This window comes from Urocitellus parryii, chromosome 3 (genome assembly GCF_045843805.1).
Source record: "Urocitellus parryii isolate mUroPar1 chromosome 3, mUroPar1.hap1, whole genome shotgun sequence".
In the NCBI taxonomy this organism is placed as follows: Eukaryota; Metazoa; Chordata; class Mammalia; order Rodentia; family Sciuridae; genus Urocitellus; species Urocitellus parryii.
Window position 1 is genome coordinate 21,845,682 of NC_135533.1, and position 20,662 is coordinate 21,866,343.

At 34.5% G+C, this 20,662-nt stretch overlaps 1 protein-coding gene across 2 annotated transcripts in view; it reads right to left on the reverse strand.

Moving 5' to 3' along the window:
- The window catches only part of Mkln1 (muskelin 1), a 176,866-nt gene that overhangs the window by 28,806 nt on the left and 127,398 nt on the right, over positions 1-20,662 (reverse strand). For both annotated transcript variants that reach the window (XM_026392770.2, XM_026392771.2), the window contains 3 exons: positions 7,240-7,387; positions 4,070-4,184; positions 1,257-1,396 (listed from right to left, as the gene is read on the reverse strand). In XM_026392770.2, the coding sequence (XP_026248555.1) occupies positions 1,257-1,396; positions 4,070-4,184; positions 7,240-7,387 (403 nt within the window). The remainder of the gene's footprint in view (positions 1-1,256; positions 1,397-4,069; positions 4,185-7,239; positions 7,388-20,662) is intronic.

Here is a 20,662-nt window from a genome sequence, read left to right on the forward strand (position 1 = left end):
TCACTTTATTTTTCCTTTTTATGGGGTGGGGGTGTACTGGTGATTAAACTCAGGGGCACTTAAATCCTGAGTCACATCCCCAGCCCCTTTTATTTTTTATTTTGAGACAGGGTCTCACTATGTTGTTTAGGGTCTCAAGACTAGCTAGTTGATGAGGCTAGTCTTGAATTTGTAATCCTCCTGCTTCAGCTGCCCTAGCACTGGGATTATAGGCATAAGCCACTGCACCTGGCTCACTTTATGTCTTAATTAGGAAAAGTCACTAACAATGATGCAATGATGTTTGCACCATAAACTGCCATTTTACCTATCTAATGAAAGCATTATTATGAATACCATTATTATTTTGTGGTGCTGAGACTCAAACCCAGGGCTTCATGCAATCTTGGCAAATACTCCACCACTGAGCCACATCTCCAGCCCTTTTTAATGTAAATTTTGAGACAGGGTCTTGCTAAGTTGCTTGGGGCTTCCATAAGTTGCTGAGGCTGGCTTTGAATTTGCAGTCACCCTGCCTCAACCACCGAATCACTGGGTATACAGGCATATGCCACTGTACCCAGCCCCCAAAATATTTTTAAAAGGGAAAATAAAGTGACAATTAAAACAAAAACAAAACTTAATTGGTAAAGAAAACTATAACCATATTTTAAAGTTATATTGTGAAAAATCAAACCATAAAGATATGTAATCTAATATACCACCACATTCACTATGAAGAGTTAAGAACAAGTCAGGCATATATCAATACTCTAAAGCTGATCTGATTTGTAGTAGTTAGGACTTGAGTTATTCCAAAGTAGGTACACAGCCTTCACAAAATTTTTTTTCTATTATTTTAATATTCACAGAATTTCACTTTCCCTGTATTAAAAATCTTAGCACTTTGCCTTTGAGAGAAAAGCAAAAAATAAGCATCTACAAAACAATATGATCTTCACAGTATTTATGCTATTTTCTTTCTTTCTTTTTTTGGTGGGACAGGTGTACTGAGGATTCAACCCAGGAGCATGCTACCACTGAGCTACACCCCCATCCCTCTTTCTTTCTTATTTTGAGACAGGGGCTTGCTAAGTTGTTAAGGCTAGCCTCATTCTCCTGCCTTAGCCTCCCAAATCACTAGGATTACTAGTGTGCACCACCACATGTGGCTACACTCTTTTCTTGTTAGAGTTGCAAAAACAAAGTCAGATCTCCAGAGCTAGCTACCAACAATAGCCAATAATGTTAAAGTTTTCGGTAAATTATTTTCATACCTGTGTTTTCTTATGAGATACTTGCAATGCCTCAATAAGTAATCTTTTGAAGGTCTACACAATTTCAGTGACCAGAAGTCATCAAGTCTCATCTTTGGAGAGCAAGATTTTCCTGGATTTCCACCAAATAAATAATGAACCTATGGTAAACACAACAAACCAAATTTTTAAAAATTCATATATTTCAAGAAACTATAGAAGCCCTGGTATAAGGTTTTCATTTGGGTAGTAATATGTAATACTACAAATATAATTTTTACCAAAGACTCCCCTCCCCTCCTCTTCTACCCCCAATGTCCCCCAAACTTTTTTTTTTTTTTTTAAATAACTAGGAATTGAACCTAGGTCTCATGCATACTCTACCACTGAGCTATAAAGCACTATGGCTACTTTCCTAAACTATACTTCATACTGAAATAAGTTGTATTACCACAATTATAATGATAGCAGAAGACATAAAACAAAAGCAATGATAGAAAAGAAACAAACAAATACTTAGGGGAAGAATTTAATCCAAGATAAATTTGTGGAAGACAACAAATAATAGGCATTATCAAGTTAATCAAGTATTGATCAAAATAGCAAATAATATTTTTTTAAAAAACTGACATACGTGTTGAATTGAATCACTGAATCTAAAAACCTTATAAAAATGTTATCTTATTTTGCTTTAACCTAAATACCAAATATTAAATGGAACATATAATTTGTAAAATAGTTTTAAAATTATTTAATTAATACCAAAAAAGAAATGTAAAAGGAAAGCAATAATGATTTCACTATTATATTAGATGCTTTGTGGCCCGCATCCCCCCTATCCCCTCAATCTCCCCCACCCCCCAACCCTCCCGCCCCCTCAACCCCCCTCGCCCCCTAACCCCAACCTCCCCACCCCTCCCCCAGCCCCCCTACTCCCTCCCTCCACCCCTCCCCCCACCCCTACCCTTTCTCCCCCCTTCCCCCCCCACCTCATACTAGGTATTGAACTCAGGGGCACTCAACCACTGAGCCACATCTCCAGTCCTATTTTGTATTTTATTTAGACATAGGGTCTCATTGATTTGCTTAGCACCTCACCATTGCTGAGGCAGGAGAATGAGGCTAGCCTCAACAACTTAGGTTGGCTTTGAATCTGTGATCCTCCTGTCTCAGCCTCTGAGCCACTGGAATTACAGGCGTGCACCACTGTGCCTGGCTTATATTAGAGTTTTAATGTTATTCTGTCAAAAGTTTTAAAGCATTTCCTGAAATTTTAAAACACTACAGTCAATGGTATTAAAGCCAAAATTAGACAGGAAGTCAATACAGATAGATAAACTGAGTCAGGTCAGATCAAGGAGGCCAATTTGAGTGAGTACTGGAAGTTGGGGACTGCTCCCTGAGGGACTGAAATGTTAATTCCTTCAGAGCCTTTCCTCCACCCTGATCAAGAACCTTAGCACAATCCTTAGCACAACATAAATAAACAAACAAACAAATAAATAAAGGTATTGTGTCATGTACAACTAAAAAAAAGAAAAAAGAAAGAAAGAAAAAGCAATCATGAAATTCATTTGGAAAAATAAAAAACCCAGAATAGCCAAAGCAATCCTTAGCAAGAAGAGTAAAGCAGAAGGCATCACAATGCCAGACCTGCAAGACATTGCTTTTAAGGCATTCTACTCTGCTCCAATCTATTGCTGAGGAACTGTCCCAGGTACCTACAGGGAGCTATAAAGTTGTTAATTAATGTGTCCCAGGGCCGCTCCCTTCTGCCCTTCCCCTTTCGGCCCACCTGTTTCCCACCTTTTGGCCATCCCACTGAGCATATCCTGGGCTAGTCACAGGTATGCAGGAAGGAAAAAGGTAAGGGGAAGAAAGACATAAAGAGGTAGAACACATTGCTTCTTGGTATACCAGGATACCAGCTATGGCCCCCTTCTCCCTCCAGGGAGAAGTCTATATTACCCCTTTTAAAGTAAACCCTGCTTTATATGCTTGCCTCGGCATGATTCTCTGCTATTCAAACTTCAACATGTGAGGGAGCAGAACTTGTCACTGATAACGGGCAGTATCAGTATTATACCATAGAGATATTATTTCTGTTCCACATGTGAAATTCATTTAACCTTCTAAATTGGAAGACTCTAAGAGACTTTTATTCATCTCATGTATCTTTCACCTAGGGGTCTCAAACTATATAGCCCAGACTTTTAATCACCTGTAGCTTTAACAGAAAGAACAGGGCTCTGTCAGTAAATTTCCATATAATCTGTGTCTAATCACTAAACTACCTGCTTAATTAAAGGCAGAAATAGTTAAAGAAACCACTTTAAATACTTAGTTACATTCAAACTTCAGAATGCACGATGATTTTCAAAAGGATGGTGGAAGACAGGTCATTCATACAGAAAAATATAGATAAAATGGCTTCTTTACACAATGGAAAGTCTCTAAAACCAGGAAGTTTACAAATCTATCTCCTCCTTTCGTATCATTGGCAAAGGTACCCAAATACTCAAAACTGTACTTTTTGTGTGTGTGTGTGGAGCTAAGGATTAGACCTAGGACTTTATATATGATATACAAGTGTAGAAGCAGCCAATAACAGTTTTCAAAAGAGAAGTGCCAAGAATTATAGCCTATGAAAAAAATAATTGTTCTCTTAAAGAATTTTAGAGAAAACTGATACTGAATATCTAATACACATACTACTATTTGCTATAGATCATAACTTTTTATTCAAATCCACTTAAAAAATCAGAAAGAGATATATTTGGAGGTTTTTTCAGATTAGGCCACAAAATATTTACAGGTCAAAGTAGTGAACACACCTTGTGTAACTCATCATAAACAAGCTGGTGGGCAAATCTTGGACATGGTTCTTCTTCCTGCAGACTTTTACTTGGATTGTCTTTTGCAGCTTGATCATTCTTATAGACGCAAGACCTGCAAGACATTGCTTTTAAGGCATTCTACTCTGGAAAATTTGCAGCAATGTTAATACAAATATAGCAAGCAAATTAATTGCCAATTACCAACAAAAAATCAAATTATATATTTGTTCTCATCAAAGCTTAAAGTTCTGATAACTCTCATAAAACAATATGCATTTGTTAGAACTGAGTTCTGAAATTCTTTTAATGGCCATCAAATAGCTCACTCTAAAACAACCTATCTCATGCTGTGAAACACAAACAGTACATATAAAGGCTCAAACTGAAAGTTGAAAGGGAGGCAATCCTGTTTATTATTCACAATAAAAAGACTCACAGTACACTGCTTTCATTCTGATTATAAATAAACATCCTATTTAGAAAACAATAAATCTCTTAGTTTCTGAGTACTACTATCCATTACCAAATGGAGGAAGTTCTTTGAAGTGTTTCTGTTAGGTAGAATATTTATTTCTGGTGCCACCACAGAATGTGACAGCTGGATCTTCTGGGTCAATATTTCCCAAACAAACTGTGCAGAACCAGTTTTGTGAGATGCTCTGTGACAAAGGGTCCTCTCTGGAAATGCTAAGTAATAATGTCCTCAATTTACTCTAGTCAAACTTTTACAGTTTATAAAAAACTAAGACCTGGGGACATTTAAAAAAGCTTGTTCTCTCAGTGATGAATCTACTGAAAGAGACATTAGAAAAACTACCCCATATTTGATAGCCTCAAAAAAAAAAAAAAAAAAAAACAAAACAACTTGGGAATCAATCTAACAAAAAAGGTGAAAAACCTCTACAATGAAAATTACAGAACACTAAAGAAAGAAATTGAAGAAGATCTTAGAAGATGGAAAGACCTCCCATGCTCCTAGATAGGCAGAATTAACATAGTCAAAATCGCCATACTACCAAAAGCGTTATACAGATTTAATGCAATTTATATTAAAATCCCAACAATACTCTTCATAGAAATAGAAAAAGCGGACTGGGGTTGTGGCTCAGTGGTAGAGCACTTGCCTAGAACATGTGAGGCACTGGGTTCAATCCTTAGCACAACAAAAATAAACAAACAAATAAATAAATAAAGGTACTGTGTCATGTATAACTAAAAAAAAAAAAGAAAGAAAGAAAAAGCAATCATGAAATTCATTTGGAAAAATAAAAAACCCAGAATAGCCAAAGCAATCCTTAGCAAGAAGAGTAAAGCAGAAGGCATCAAAATACCAGACCTTAAACTATATTTCAGAGCCATAGTAACAAAAATGGCATGATATTGGCACCAAAACAGACACATAAACCAATGGTACAATATAAAAGACACGGAGACAAATCCACATAAATATAGCTGTCTCATACTAGACAAAGTTGCCAAAAACTTTTACTGGGAAAAAGATAGCATATTCAACAAATGGTACTGGGAAATCCACAAAATGGATGTAACAAAATAAAATTAAACCCCTATCTCTCATCCTGCACAAAACTCAAAGTGGATCAAAGACTTAGGCACTAGAATAGAGATCCTGTGCCTAATAGAAAAAAAAGTAGGCCCAAATCTTCACCACATCGGCCTAGGATTTGACTTCCTTAACAAGACTCTTAAAGCACAAGAAGTAAAATCAAGAATCAATAAATGGGACGGGGGCTGAGGTTGTGGCTTAGTGGTAGAACACTTGCCTAGCATGTATAAGGCACTGAGTTTGATCCTCAGCACCACATAAAAATAAATAAATAAAATAAAGGCACTGTGTCCATCTACAACTAAAAAAATACATATTTAAAAAATAAAAAATAAATGGGATGGGTTCAAACTAAAAAGCTTCTTCTCAGCAAGGAAACAATAACGTGAAGAGAGAGCCTACAGAATGGGAGAAAATCTTTACCACATACACCTCTGATAGAGCATAAATCTCTAGGATATATAAAGAACTCAAAAAAGTTAATGCCAAAAAACCCCCCCGAATAACCCAATCAATAAATCGGCTAAGGAACTTTACAGATACTTCACAGAAGAAGAAATACAATCAAACAACACATTTGTGAAAAAATGTTCAACATCTCTAGCAATTAGAGAAATGCAAATCAAAACTACTCTAAGATTTCATCTCACTCCAGTCAGAATGGCAATCATCAAGAATACAAGCAACAATAATGTTGGCAAGGATGTGGGGTAAAACGTTCACTCATACATTGCTGGTGGGACTGCAAATTGGTGTGACCATTATGGAAAGTGATATGGAGATTCCTCAGACCCAGCTATCCAACTCCTCAGTTTATACCCCAAAGACTTAAAATCAGCATACTACAGTGATGTAGCAGCTTAACTCACAATAGCTAAACTATGGAACCAACCTAGGAGTCCTTCAACAGATAAATGGATAAAGAAAATGTGGTATATAAACACAATGTAATATTACTCAGCCTTAAAGAAGAATGAAATTATGGCATTTGCCAGTAAATGGATAGAGCTGAAGAATGTCATGCTAAGCAAAATAAGCCAATCCCCCCCAAACCAAAGGCTAAATGTTTTCTCTGATATGTGGATGCTAATTCACAATAAGGTCTTGGGGGAGCTAGGAAAGAATAGGTACTATGGATTAGGTAGGGGGAGTGAAGGGAGGGGAGGGAGCCTGGGGCTAGGAAGAACAGTAAAATGAATTAGACATTATTACCCTATGTATATATATGACTACACGGCCAATGTGATTCTACATCATGTACAACCAGAAGAATGAAAAATTATACACCATTTACATATAATGTGTCAACTGAAAAAAAAAAGCATTGTTCTCAAGTTCATACATCTATTTTGTAGCAGACTAAATATAATTCTCCTGACTCCCTGACAAGGAACTATCTACTAACTGCACAACACAGAATTCCATTCACTCAACACTCCTGTATACACACAGATTTTTATCTATGATACTGACATTATAAAAACACCGATTTTTAAAAAATATGGATATTTAAATTAACACAAACCTCTTATTTCTCTCATCTTTTGAATAAACCTCACATAAATATAACATTGGGACTACAGCACAGTTAAGGGTTGCTTACCAACTATTCCTCACAATGTCATAGATCCAGAATGAATTTCTGACATTCTCTTCCCTTTTTTCCTTGTCTTTGCTGAGTCCAGATAAGACATGTATTTCATTCAGTTCTGGATCAATAGTTGCTCTCTGTGTGAATCCTGTCATTGGAACTATAAATTGGGGGAAAAAAATAAGATGACAATATTCATGTTACATAGATTAGTACTAACTCTTTAAAATAAAATATTATACATCTTTATCCTGTTCTATGTATCTGCAGTACTTATCTTCTAACAAACGGCATAATCTGTTTTTTTAATATATATATTTTTTAGTTGTCAATAATATCTTTATTTTATTTATTATATGTGGTGCTGAGAATCAAACCCAATGCCTTGCACATGCTAGGCAAAGCCCTCCTACCACTGAGCTCCAACCCCATAATCCATTTCACTAAACAGTAGAAGATGGCTTATTGCCTTTTCCCTGTCTAGATGTAACCTCCATAAGGGCAGAGGTTGTTTGTTCACTATTTTGTTCCTAGAGCCTAGAATAGGGCCTGACATACAATATTTACTGAACTGTTTCTTTTTTAATTAATTAATTCTAATTAGGTATATATGACAGCAGAATGCATTTTGATTCATTGTACACAATCACAGCACAACTTTTCATTTCTCTGGTTATACACGATGTAGCGTTGTACCACACATGCAGTTATACACGTACCTAGGGTAATGATGTCCATCTCATTCCACCGTCTTTCCTACTCCCATTCTCCCTCACCTTTGCCCAATCAAAGTTCCTCCATTTTTTCCATGCCCATCCCCCCCCCCATTATAGGTCAGCATCCACCTATCAGAGAGAACATTCAGGCCCTGTTTTTTGGGGATTGGCTTACTTCATTAAGCATGATACTCTCCAACTCCATCCATTTACCTGCAAACACTATAATTTTATTCTCTTTTAATGCTGAGTAATATTCCATTGTGTATACCATGGTTCTTTAGTCATTCATTTATTGAAGGGCATCTAAGTTGCTTCCACACTTTAGCTATTGTGAATTGAGCTGCTATAAACATTTATGTGGCTGCATTACTATAGAATGTTGATGTAGTTCTTTGGGTATACATTGAGGAGTGGGTCAAATGGTGGTTCCATTTCAAGTTTTCAAAGGAATCTTCATACTGCTTTCCAGACTGGTTGCACCAATTTGTAGTCCCACCAGCAATGTATGAGTGTGTCTTTATCCCCACATCCTCGCCAACACTCATTGTTGTTTGTAATTTTTAAAAATATTTTTTAGTTGTAGTTGGACACAATACCTTTATTTTATTTATCTATTATGTGGTGCTTAGGATTGAACCCAGGACCTTGTGTGATAGGCAAGCACTCCATCGCTAAGCCACAACCCTAACCCCTGTTGTTTGTATTCTTGATAACTGCCATTATGACTAGAGATGGAATCTCAGGGTAGTTTCAATTTGCAGTTCTCTAATTACTATAGATGTTGAACATTTTTTAAAACTTTTTCTTGAAAGAATAAATGAATGTCCACTATCAGAATGGAGCTAGAAGGAGAGAGAGGTATACAACGTAGAAAAGATAATGCTTTAATTAACTTATTACTGGGTCAGTTTCATTTAAAAGTAGAGATAAAATATTCAATTTTTGACCTGGAAACAAAAAAACTTAGATCAAAAATGAGATATGTTTGTTTAATAAGATCAGGATCATTCAAATATCTGTTCATGACATATAATAATTTCTACAAAAAATTAAAAAATCTGAGGTATATTATGTCATTTTGTTTTCCTGAGAATCTTTTACTCCCCAGGTAGAATTTTTTTCTAAGGAATCCATTAAATAAGTTATGATCATTCTGCATTATCAAGTAATTTATAATACACTGATATAGCAAATGCAAATTTTTCTTATTATTTGGACACATTAGTTGTAAAGTATATATATAGTTTATATATTTTATGGTCTCAGCAATTTGACAACATAATTGCTAAGATATAAAATAATGTCACTGCTTCAACACTACATTTCTTTTAACCATGAATAATTATCAAATCCTCAAAAAGCTTAACAAACATCAGATTGAAGAAAAATACTTATATCAATCTAGAATATGACGGCAGGAGATGCTAGCTATACTGATCTTGATTTCTTTTTTTTTTTTTTTTCCTTTTCTGGTATGGGGAATTGAATCCATTGTGTTCAATTGAATGAATACATTTCCAGTCCTTTTTTATTTTGAGACAGGCGTCTGGCTAAATTGCTGAGGATCTTGTTAAATTGCTAAGGCTAACATCAAGCTTGTAATCCTCGTGCTTCAACCATCCCAGTTGCTGGGATTACAGGTGTGTGCCACCACGCCTGGACTGATTCTTAGTCTAATTTTGTACAGCCAAATACTGATTTCTTCTGAGTTTATTTAAATTCATGTGTCCTTTTACATTCCTATTCAATAAATTTGGGACATTTCAAAGACTATCCAAATGTAATCCACAGTCTATATATTACAAAATTATAAGCACATATAAAATATAATGCATAATTTGTATGCATCTATGCACTATATTTATTTTTATAGTCACTGATCTAATCTTAATAACAACTCTCACACCATAGTTTCAGTGGTTAAGTCTGGTATTCTGTTAATAAAGTTTGGTAAATTTTCACGGGATGTGCTGAGGTTCTAACCACTGTTCCTCAGATAATCCTGAAGAAAGATAAAACAGTGAAGAAATGGGACCTCTTCCCTAAGTGGTGAAAGTAGAAGATATAAATACCTAAATGTATTCCACTTAAATTTATCTTATTTTGTCTTTATAGTGAGTACATGAATTAAGAATTCTCAAACACACCTTGGCAAACTATGGTTTGATTTGGCCTGCTCAGTCTTATCAGGCCATGTCCATTCATTTATATGTTTCCTATGGTTGTTCTCACCCCCAAATAGAAAGGTTACTGCAAAGTACAGCAGGCAAAAGTAAAAATAATCATCACATCTAGTTCTTTTTTTAAAATAAATTTTTTTGGTTGTAGATGGAGACAATACCTTTATTTATTTATTTGTATGTGGTGCTAAGGATCAAATTCATGTGAGACATGTGCTCTACTTCAGAGTCACAACTCCAGCTCACATCTAAGCTCTTTATATGAAAAGTTTGTTGACCTCTGTTCCACAATAAAACAGAATCATTAAGGAAGCATAATCTTAAATGAGCCCATGCAACAAATTATTTACCTTAGAATCCCTACATAAGGACCCACTGAAGGAATAGAAATTTGGAAGAGGAATGGAAATTAATGGAGAAAGAAAGAAAATCCAAATTCTATATAATGGTACAGTAGGGAGGATGCCATCAAAGAGAATGGATTAAAGAAACAATGGACTGAAAGGTGCATGTATGAGCATAGAAAGTATAAAATCAAATTTTATACATTTCATTTTATATAATATCAAATTCTGCTTAGAAGAATACTGGTGGCAGAAGAGAAAATGAAAGGATTGCCTTGTGTAAACAGAAGCAGTGAGTAGGTTTATAATACCCAGAGAGGTAAGACTACAATGTTTATAAAGCTGTACTATTAGGTATTATTAAAAATTGTTTTTTGGGGGGCTGGGATTGTGGCTCAGTGGTAGAGCGCTCACCTAGCATGCATGAAGCACTAGGTTCGATCCTCAGCACCATATAAATATAAAATAAAGATATTGTGTTGTCCACCTAAAACTAAAAAAAAAAAGTTTTTACCCAAAGCATACTATAAACTATTCATGTCCCATTTCTTTCATCTTTGATATCCAATATGACACTTACACTTCATATTGTTGATTTTGCCTGCAAGTTTTATACTCAAAGCTATTACCTACTCAAGCGTTTTATGGCTTTAAAAAACAGATATAATTCACATACCATACAATTTACTCATTTAATATGGACACTGTTATTTTTTGTATAATCACATCATTGTGAAATGATGTGAAATCATTTCCAATTTTAGAACATTTTCATGACTTCAAAAAGAAAACTGTAACCTAATTAATAGTCACTTTCCATCTCCTCATGCCCACACCATTTTACCATTTTATAAAGGTTCCAATCTTTCCACATCATTATCAACATATTGTTTTTTTAATAACTTTTGTTATTGTGGTTTTGTTTGTTTTTTGCTACCACCTATTAAATCCAGGGGTGCTTAATCACTGAGTCACATCCCCAGCCCTTTTTAAAATTTATATATTTTTTTTTGTTTACAGACTTTGAACTTGGGATCCTCCTGTGCCACTGGATTTCAGGTATATACAACCGTGCCTGGCTATTGTTTGTCTTTCATAATATAATTATCTTAGTGTGTGTGAAGTAGCATTTTTATCATGGTTTTGATCTGTACTTCCTAATGATTAAGCAGGCTTAGCATCTCTTCCTGTGTCTATTTGTCTTTTTTCTTTAATGGGTGCTGAGGAGTGAACCCAGGGCCTCGCATGTGCTAAGCGAGCACTCTACCACTGGGTAGTTCTTAACTTTACTGTTTTCTTCCATTTAGTACTGCTGTTAAACACTCTGATATATTCCTACCTTATTATTCCAATATACGTTATCTGTCCTTTCAAAAATTTTTCAGAGTTTTCTCTGTGATATTCTTAATATGCTTAAGTTTGCATTTTTCCTTGTCTTGTCTGATATGCCATGAACTCTTTCACCAATAGGAAGCCCTTCATCTTTTTTGCATTCTGAAAATTTTACCTCCTCTTTTATTTTTTTCATTTCCTTTGTCTTCTTAAAATTTTTATTTTTCTAACTGAAATTCCTTTTAAGATGTTGGCATGTGTACAACTATTCTCTATATTTCTTAGTTTGTTTTCTCCTGGCAGCAGTGCTGGGAATCAAACACAGGCCTCTAATAAGTGTTCTACCATTGAGCTATATCTTGGCCCTTTTTATTTTGAGACAGGATCTCAGTGAGTTGCCCAGGATGGCGATCCTCCTGACTCGGCTTCCTGATAGCTAGGATTACAGGTATGCACCACCACATGTAGCCTTTCTTTCATACTTTCTCTTTATTTTTCCCTACTTCTTTTTGGAAGTGTATTCATTCTAATTTTTCAAATGATTAATTCACTCACCCTGCTTACATGTATTGTATTATTTTCTGGGGGAGCGGGGAGGGTACTAGGGACTGAACTCAGAGGCACCCAACCACTGAGCCACATCCCCAGCCCTATTTTGTATTTTTTTTAGAGACAGGGCCCCACTGAGTTGCTTAGTCCCTTGCTAAGGCTGGCTTTGAACCTGCAACCCTCCTATCTCAGCCTCTCAAGCTGCTGGATTACAGGTGTGTGACAACACGCCTAGCCTATATTATGATTGTAGCATATGTCCCCTTATAGCTTTAAGTATACAGAACTTGTTTTGTTTTTACACAGACTTTTTTGTTTTAATTATGCTATGAATTAATAGGGAATAGGTTCTAGCAGTTCAGGTTCCTTTCCACTGGTCCTCCTGATCATTTCCTTCATGCAATTTAATAAGATGCCATGAGTCTTAAGAGTACTTGATATGCTTAATAAACAAATTAATTCTCTTGGCAAAAATCTTGTCTCTATTTGCTTACAAAAATATCGAAAGAATTTTTGCTTTGTTTTTGGTACTAGGGACTGAACACAGGGACACTTTACCATTGAGCTATACCCCCAGCTCTTTTTATTTTTGAGATAAGGTCTTTCTAAATTATCCAGGCTGGCCTCAAAGTTGTGATCCTACTGCTTCAATCTCCTGAGTCACTGGGATGACAGGTGTGGGCCACAGTACCCAGTACTGCTGACAGAATGTACACTCAGTTTTGCCATGATAACATTTGTTGCCATGTACCCATTCCTTTTTGAACAGTACTCATCCCCTTGAGGTCTACAGTACCAGTTATCATATAGATTGAAATGTATGTGACCAAAGGAACAACTCCATGTTTTCTATAATGCCTAGAGAACCTGTGTCAGGAACCTGTCCTCTTTCCCTTCGTGTTCCTCATTTTAGCAAACTACTGAAAGATGGAGGTTCTGGTTGAAAGGCAATCACATTTATTTTAAATTCTTGGTTTATCTACTCTAACAACACTGCTTGAGATCATATATATTGTAAATTTATGAATTTCTTTTGAGATAACTGTCTATTATGTTGGTCTATGTGGTAATACTTTTCAGGACATAAGCTATTCCTTCTGCTAAGATACATCTCAGAGTACTCAGAAGCTAGGCTTGAACTGGCAACAGTACTAGTAAGTTTAAGGGAAATGAAGGGAGTCATAGGGCAGTGATGCCTAGGCACAAAGAACCAGTTAATCACTTCTGTATACTAGCATGCCCCTATGTAAGGATTTTACACTTTTCAATCTTTGGGGAAAGCAGATGGCAGTCTCCCTGGACTTAAAGGAAGAACAGAAGAAAAAATAAACTATTGAAAGCAGATATCAGTACATATCTGTATCACTTCTGAACTCCAATAGTTTCTGTGAGGCCATAATGTTGCTCTTTGCTTCTATAGTGAAAGGACAAGAACTGATGTAAGGTGGGTGAGAGACAGCCTTCAGACTCCTTTAAAATTAATTTTTGAAATCTAGTTGCCTCTCAATTTTATTTCTGCAGTTTTGATTTTGGGTAATGGAATTAAGAGTCTATGCTAGTCTACTACGTTGACAGAAGTATTTTATAGTAGTCTACATTGTTTGAATTTTGCTTCACTAATTACGTGTACATTTATAATTACAATAATTGGTTCAATAAAAATGGTATTATCAACAACCAAAAAGACTTAAAGGCCAAAACCCAGAAAGAAGCTGTTATATTAACATGTCACAACTACTAATACAACCTTCAATTTAAAAGTTTATAATGGGTGGGGGAGAAGGAGAGAAAAAGGACAAATTTACAATGACTTTAAAGACTTCTAAACTCAACTGCCAAAAAGCTTGACTCAATGCCAGGAATCTTACAAGAGTAGTTAATAAACTGACTCAAAGAAAAATTAATCAAGAAGATGAATAAATGAGATCATATGTTAATAATGAACACATTTTGAAAGGACACTTGTATGAAAAAACAAGAGGATGAGAATTATATAACAAACAACTATCACTGCCATCTGTTATTTTTAGAAATTTTGTAAGAAATCACAATAATAATCCTCCAATTTTCCTATTTCTTCTCCAGAACCTTCAAAACTTAAAATAGGACAACTAAAAGAGGAAGTCAAACAATATTTTATCTGACAGTCTGAATCATATTTTTTTTCTCATTTCTTGACTTATCTAATAAGCAAATGAAGATGGTTGTCAGAATTTTTAACTTATAAGGAAATCTTAGAGGGGGGATAAAAATAGCAATATTTTTAAAGTCTTTTCAATTCCAAAAGAAGACACATTACTGCATTACACACCTCTCCTTTAACTTCATGGTCAAAATCCCATATTTATTATTGATTACTTTAGCATAGGAAAAGAACAAGCTTTGGAATTATCACAGAAATAAGAAACTTAATAAAAAGAGTTCTCTTTTTGTTAGGAATCAAGATAACCTAACATGGATTAATTAGCTCATATAACAAAATTTTGCATATCGGTCTCAGGACTATTTTGATAGTTCAACCAAAACATGGTCATGGTACTAGATTAACATCTCTGCAATTATCTTGGATTTCTCCTCCCCTCATTTTTGAAAGTTGTCAGTATCAGCTCTAAACATCATATCCTTGTATGGAACACCTAACAAAGGGATGGAAAAAGACTCTTTAGCTCCATTTTCATTAGAAAGGACTTTTTTTTTCTCCAAAGTCCTCCAGCTGAGTTTTCTATGTCTCACTGGCCAGAACTATGTTATATGGGAAAGATGTGAAGAAATAATCTGCAAAAGGGTAATAATGACTGGTTTAAACTAATTATGATTCATTCTCTGGGACTGGGCAACTTGCCATTAAACAAAATTATGATTTGTTTAATAAGAAAGAATCAATAGATAATTGGGTAGGCAAATAACAATGTTGCCACATTCTTATCATCTAAACTTGGGATATTTTAAGTGTTGGCTAGAACCTTATTAAGCTCTAGCAACAATTCCAGTTTCAAATTATTATTATTTTTTCTTAAGCCTGGGTTTCCACCACTCATCATTTATTTTTTGTAAAACTGTAACTAGTTTTTGACATTCAACAATATTGTATTTACTGATCTACCTCATTTATATTAAGCTACAAAACATTAATCTCATTCAATGGATCAACCATCTAACCAATGGTTAACCACATAAACTGGTGAACAATTAAAAGTTGTTTCCAGACTTTTTCCCCTTGCAAAGAGTACTGCAATAAATATCTGTACATCTTTATTTACTTAGTTACTTACTTCTTCATTCATTCATTTATTTTTTAAATGTAGCTGTAAATTATGTGAGTAGGAACAATTCCTGGGGGAAAAGTGCTTATTTAAAGAATATATATATCTCAATAAAACTCACACAGGTGCATTGAAATAGGTTGGAAATAATAATCTCAAGCTTATATATTATATTAATATTATAATTATATTCCTATTATATATTATATAATCACATGTTGTTCTATATTTAAGTTTTTAACCCATTTTGCCTCATCACATCTGGGATGATAATAAGTCAGGCACAGAAAGACAAACATTGTATAATAGCACTTATTCATGAAAGCTAAAAACGTTGATCTAGAAGTAGAGTAGAGGAGTTCTCACTTGAGGTTAGGAAGGGTAGAGGGGAGGGAATATTGATGTTGAAAAATTACACTTAGATTAGAGCAATAGTGCTCTGTAGAACAGTAAGGTGACTGTAGTTTACATCAGTTTGTTATATGTTTCAAAATAATTAGAAGAGAGTTCAAAAGTTGCTCACACAAATCAATGATGCATATCTGAGGAACTGGAAATGCTAATTACCCTGATTTGGTCATCATACATTGTATACATATACTGCATTATATGTACCCCAAAAACATGTAAAATTTTTTTGTCAATTAAAAAAGTATTATAAAATAAATAGAGTATATATCTTTCATATTTTGATAAAAAGTATTCTCAAAAGACTGTAATAATTTACATTTCATCCAGAGTTAAGAGAATGTCCGCTTTCTCATGACCATACCAACATTCATGAATGATCTTTTAATTTTTATTTTAAAAATTATGAAGTTGAGCATCTTTATAGAAGTACATTTCCTCATTATTTGAATTATTTTTTTCTTTGAGGTATTTATTCAAGCCATGTGCAGCTGTCTTACTAGAGGATTATCCCTTTTTGACTGATTTATTCTAAGAGTTTTTGTTTACAGTAAGATACTAAGTTTTATCTTAGTTGCTAGTTGGTCATTTACTATTTGATATTTAAGTATTCATATATAATTTTATTGATTTGCAAAATATCAAACAATCTCTCTATGATTTCTGGGTTTTATGGCATGTTTGAAAATATCTGCTCCCAATCCTAGATTGTTTTAAAAATCTATATTACAATTTTGGCCTTGTAACTGGTTTTGTAGCTTTGTGTCATTGGGCAGGTGAGTCAGCATAGTGGTGGTATGAGCATTTCTTAAAACTATTCTAATTCCTAGATATTAACAGAGTAACTGAATATGCAGAAGTGATCTCAATCCAAAAATATTCCAAAAATGCCAAATTAAATTCGTTTTAAACTAAATTTTGTCTTGGTCCAATCTTTAAAACTGTCTTCATGCCACTAGAAAGTTTCTTAAAAGAAGGGAAGACAGAATGGAAGAAACAATACTCTTAATAGTTTATAATTAAAATATCTTGCTTTTGAAAAATTCCCACTTTTGAAAAGTCATCACTTTTAACACACAGTCCTATATGGTTGGAAATATATATATATATATATATATATATATATATATATATATAAATTACTTGGCCACACACTTAACTTTACATAAATTTTTATAAAATCATAGTCATCATACAATATGAAGAATGAAAAGCCCACTATTTCCATCTTCATTAACTGGGCTATTACAGTGGTATCAATGGAATTAGAAAAAAGAAAGTTATGAAAAAAAGTTATGAAAAAAATTTGATTTATAGAGATAAATATGCTTATCTCTATAAACCCTCCTTCCTTGCCCCCTTCCCTCTCTCCTTTTTTGTTTTCTATGCTTTTGGAGTCAAACGGGGATCCAGATCTTCATTTTTTCTTTTTAAAATGCCAACTCTTAAAGATTTATATCATAATCTACTTTCCCTCTCTGATTAGAAATGCCAACTTTACCATATACTAAATTATCAAACATATCTAGGGATATTTTAATGCTGTTATTCTATTCTGTTAATCTGTAACAAAGTGTAGCTTTATAAATATCGGGTAATGCTAGTACTATTTCATTATCTTTCATTTTCAAAACTGTCTTTAGTGTTCTTGAATATTTTTAGATGAACTAATTCATTCACATATACTATCAAATAAGTTAAAATTATTATATTAACAATTTAAAATATTTTCATAAGCTTGTAACCAGCAAAGCTATACTAACAGGTAGAAGAAACAATTAGGGAAAATTACTATTACTAATAGTTTTGAGAGAATCTGTTTTTATCAGAGGTAATAACATACCAAATATGAAAGATACTAAAGTCAGCAAAGAAGTAAGGTTACATTGAAAATAAGTATTATCATTCATAGCTCAGCAATATATTAATTATAGCAAATCATTAGGTCAAAGTCTTCTCTATAATGATAACTTGGACTTAGTTAATTGCTAAAAGTCTAAAAGGGTCAAAAAACATAAAGACTCATTATGTTTTTAAAAACTGTTAATAAGTACATTCCTGGAGCCAAAATTAAAATAAGATTTTGCCTTTAAGATTTTCATGAAAATATATTTATAGATATATCAGTTCTTGCAGATGTAACTCACACAGCCCTTTAATGTTAGTTTTACAGCCAAACAGCAGAAGGGAATGAAATTAAATTGTCAAGATTCTGGAGCTAGATGAAGACTTAAGATCAACTGGTCCAATCCCCTCATTTTCAGATGAATAATCAGGTTCAGAGAAATTACATAAATTTGCCAAAGTTGTAAAGGGATTATAGGCAGACCCAGATGAATAGAGGCCAAATCTTTTGATTCTCAATTCTCCATTTCTTCAAATACATCCAATCTGCTAAAATGGTTAGAACAAAAAGAGTTAAAAGAATTTAAGAAATTTAAAAAGTATTTGCTATTCTGGGTCTTTTATTATTCCATATGAATTTCATGATTCTTTTATCTATTTCTACAAGAAATGCTGCTGGGATTTTGATTGGCATTGCATTAAACTTATAGAGAACTTTTGGTAATATCGCCATCTTGATGATGTTGGTTCTGCCTATCCATGAGCAGGGTATATTTTTCCATCTTCTAAGGTCTTCTTCTATATCTTTCTTTAGGGTTCTGTAATTTTCCTTGTATAAATCTTTCACCTCTTTTGTTAGGTTGATTCCCAAGTATTTTATTTTTTGGGGGGATATTGTGAATGGAGTAGTTGTCCTCATTTCTGTTTCAGAGGATTTGTCGCTGATATACAGGAATGCCTTTGATTTATGCGTGTTGATCTTATATCCTGCCACTTTGCTGAATTCATTTATTAGTTCTAATAGCTTCTTTGTAGACCCTTTTGGGTCTGCTAGGTATAGAATCATATCATCTGCAAATAGTGATAATTTAAGTTCTTCTTTTCCTATTTTTATGCCTTTAATTTCTTTTGTCTGTCTAATTGCTCTGGCCAGTGTTTCGAGGACTATGTTGAACAGAAGTGGTGAGAGAGGGCATCCCTGTCTTGTACCAGATCTTAGAGGGAATGCCTTCAATTTTTCTCCATTCAGAATGATGCTGGCCTGTGGCTTATCATAGATTGCTTTTACAATGTTGAGGTATGATCCTGTTATCCCTAATTTTTCTAGCGTTTTGAACATAAAGGGATGCTGTACTTTGTCGAATGCTTTTTCTGCATCTATTGAGATGATCATATGGTTCTTATTTTTAAGTCTATTGATGTGGTGAATAACATTTATTGATTTCCGTATATTAAACCAACCTTGCATCCCAGGGATGAATCCTACTTGATCATGATAAGCAGGAAGTGTGAATCAGGCGGTATAGCGATACCAGACTTCAAACTATACTACAGAGCAATAGTAACTAAAACAGCATGGTACTGGTACCAAAACAGGCAGGTGGACCAATGGTACAGAATAGAGGACACAGTAACCAACCCACAAAACTACAACTATATTATATTTGATAAAGGGTCTAAAAGCATGCAATGGAGGAAGGATAGCATCTTCAACAAATGGTGCTGGGAAAACTGGAAATCCATTTGCATCAAAATGAAGCTGAATCCCTATCTCTCGCCATGCACAAAAGTTAACTCAAAATGGATCAAGGAGCTTGACATTAAACCAGAGACACGGCATCTGATAGAAGAAAAAGTAGGGTATGATCTACATACTGTGGGATCGGGCTCCAAATTCCTCAATAGGACACCCATAGCGCAAAAGTTAACAACTAGAATCAACAAATGGGACTTACTCAAACTAAAAAGTTTTTTCTCAGCAAAAGAAACAATAAGAGAGATAAACAGGGAGCCTACATCCTGGGAACAAATCTTTACTCCACACACTTCAGATAGAGCCCTAATAACCAGAATATACAAAGAACTCAAAAAATTAGACAATAAGATAACAAATAACCCAATCAATAAATGGGCCAAGGACCTGAACAGACACTTCTCAGAGGAGGACATACAATCAATCAATAAGTACATGAAAAAATGCTCACCATCGCTAGCAGTCAGAGAAATGCAAATCAAAACTACCCTAAGATACCATCTCACCCCAGTAAGATTGGCAGCCATTAGAAAGTCAAACAACAATAAGTGCTGGAGAGGATGCGGGGAAAAGGGCACTCTTGTTCATTGCTGGTGGGACTGCAAATTGGTGCAGCCAATTTGGAAAGCAGTATGGAGATTTCTTGGAAAGCTGGGAATGGAACCACCATTTGACCCAGCTATTCCCCTTCTCGGTCTATTCCCCAAAGACCTAATAAGAGCATGCTACAGGGACACTGCTACATCGATGTTCATAGCAGCACAATTCACGATAGCAAGATTGTGGAATCAGCCTAGATGCCCTTCAATAGATGAATGGATAAAAAAAATGTGGCATTTATATACAATGGAGTATTACTCTGCATTAAGAAATGACAAAATCATAGAATTTGGAGGGAAATGCATGGCATTAGAGCAGATTATGCTAAGTGAAGCTAGTCAATCTTTAAAAAATAAATACCAAATGACCCCTTTGATATAAGGGGAGTAAAGAAGGACAGGGTAGGGACGAAAGTTTGAGAAGAAGATTTACATTAAACAGG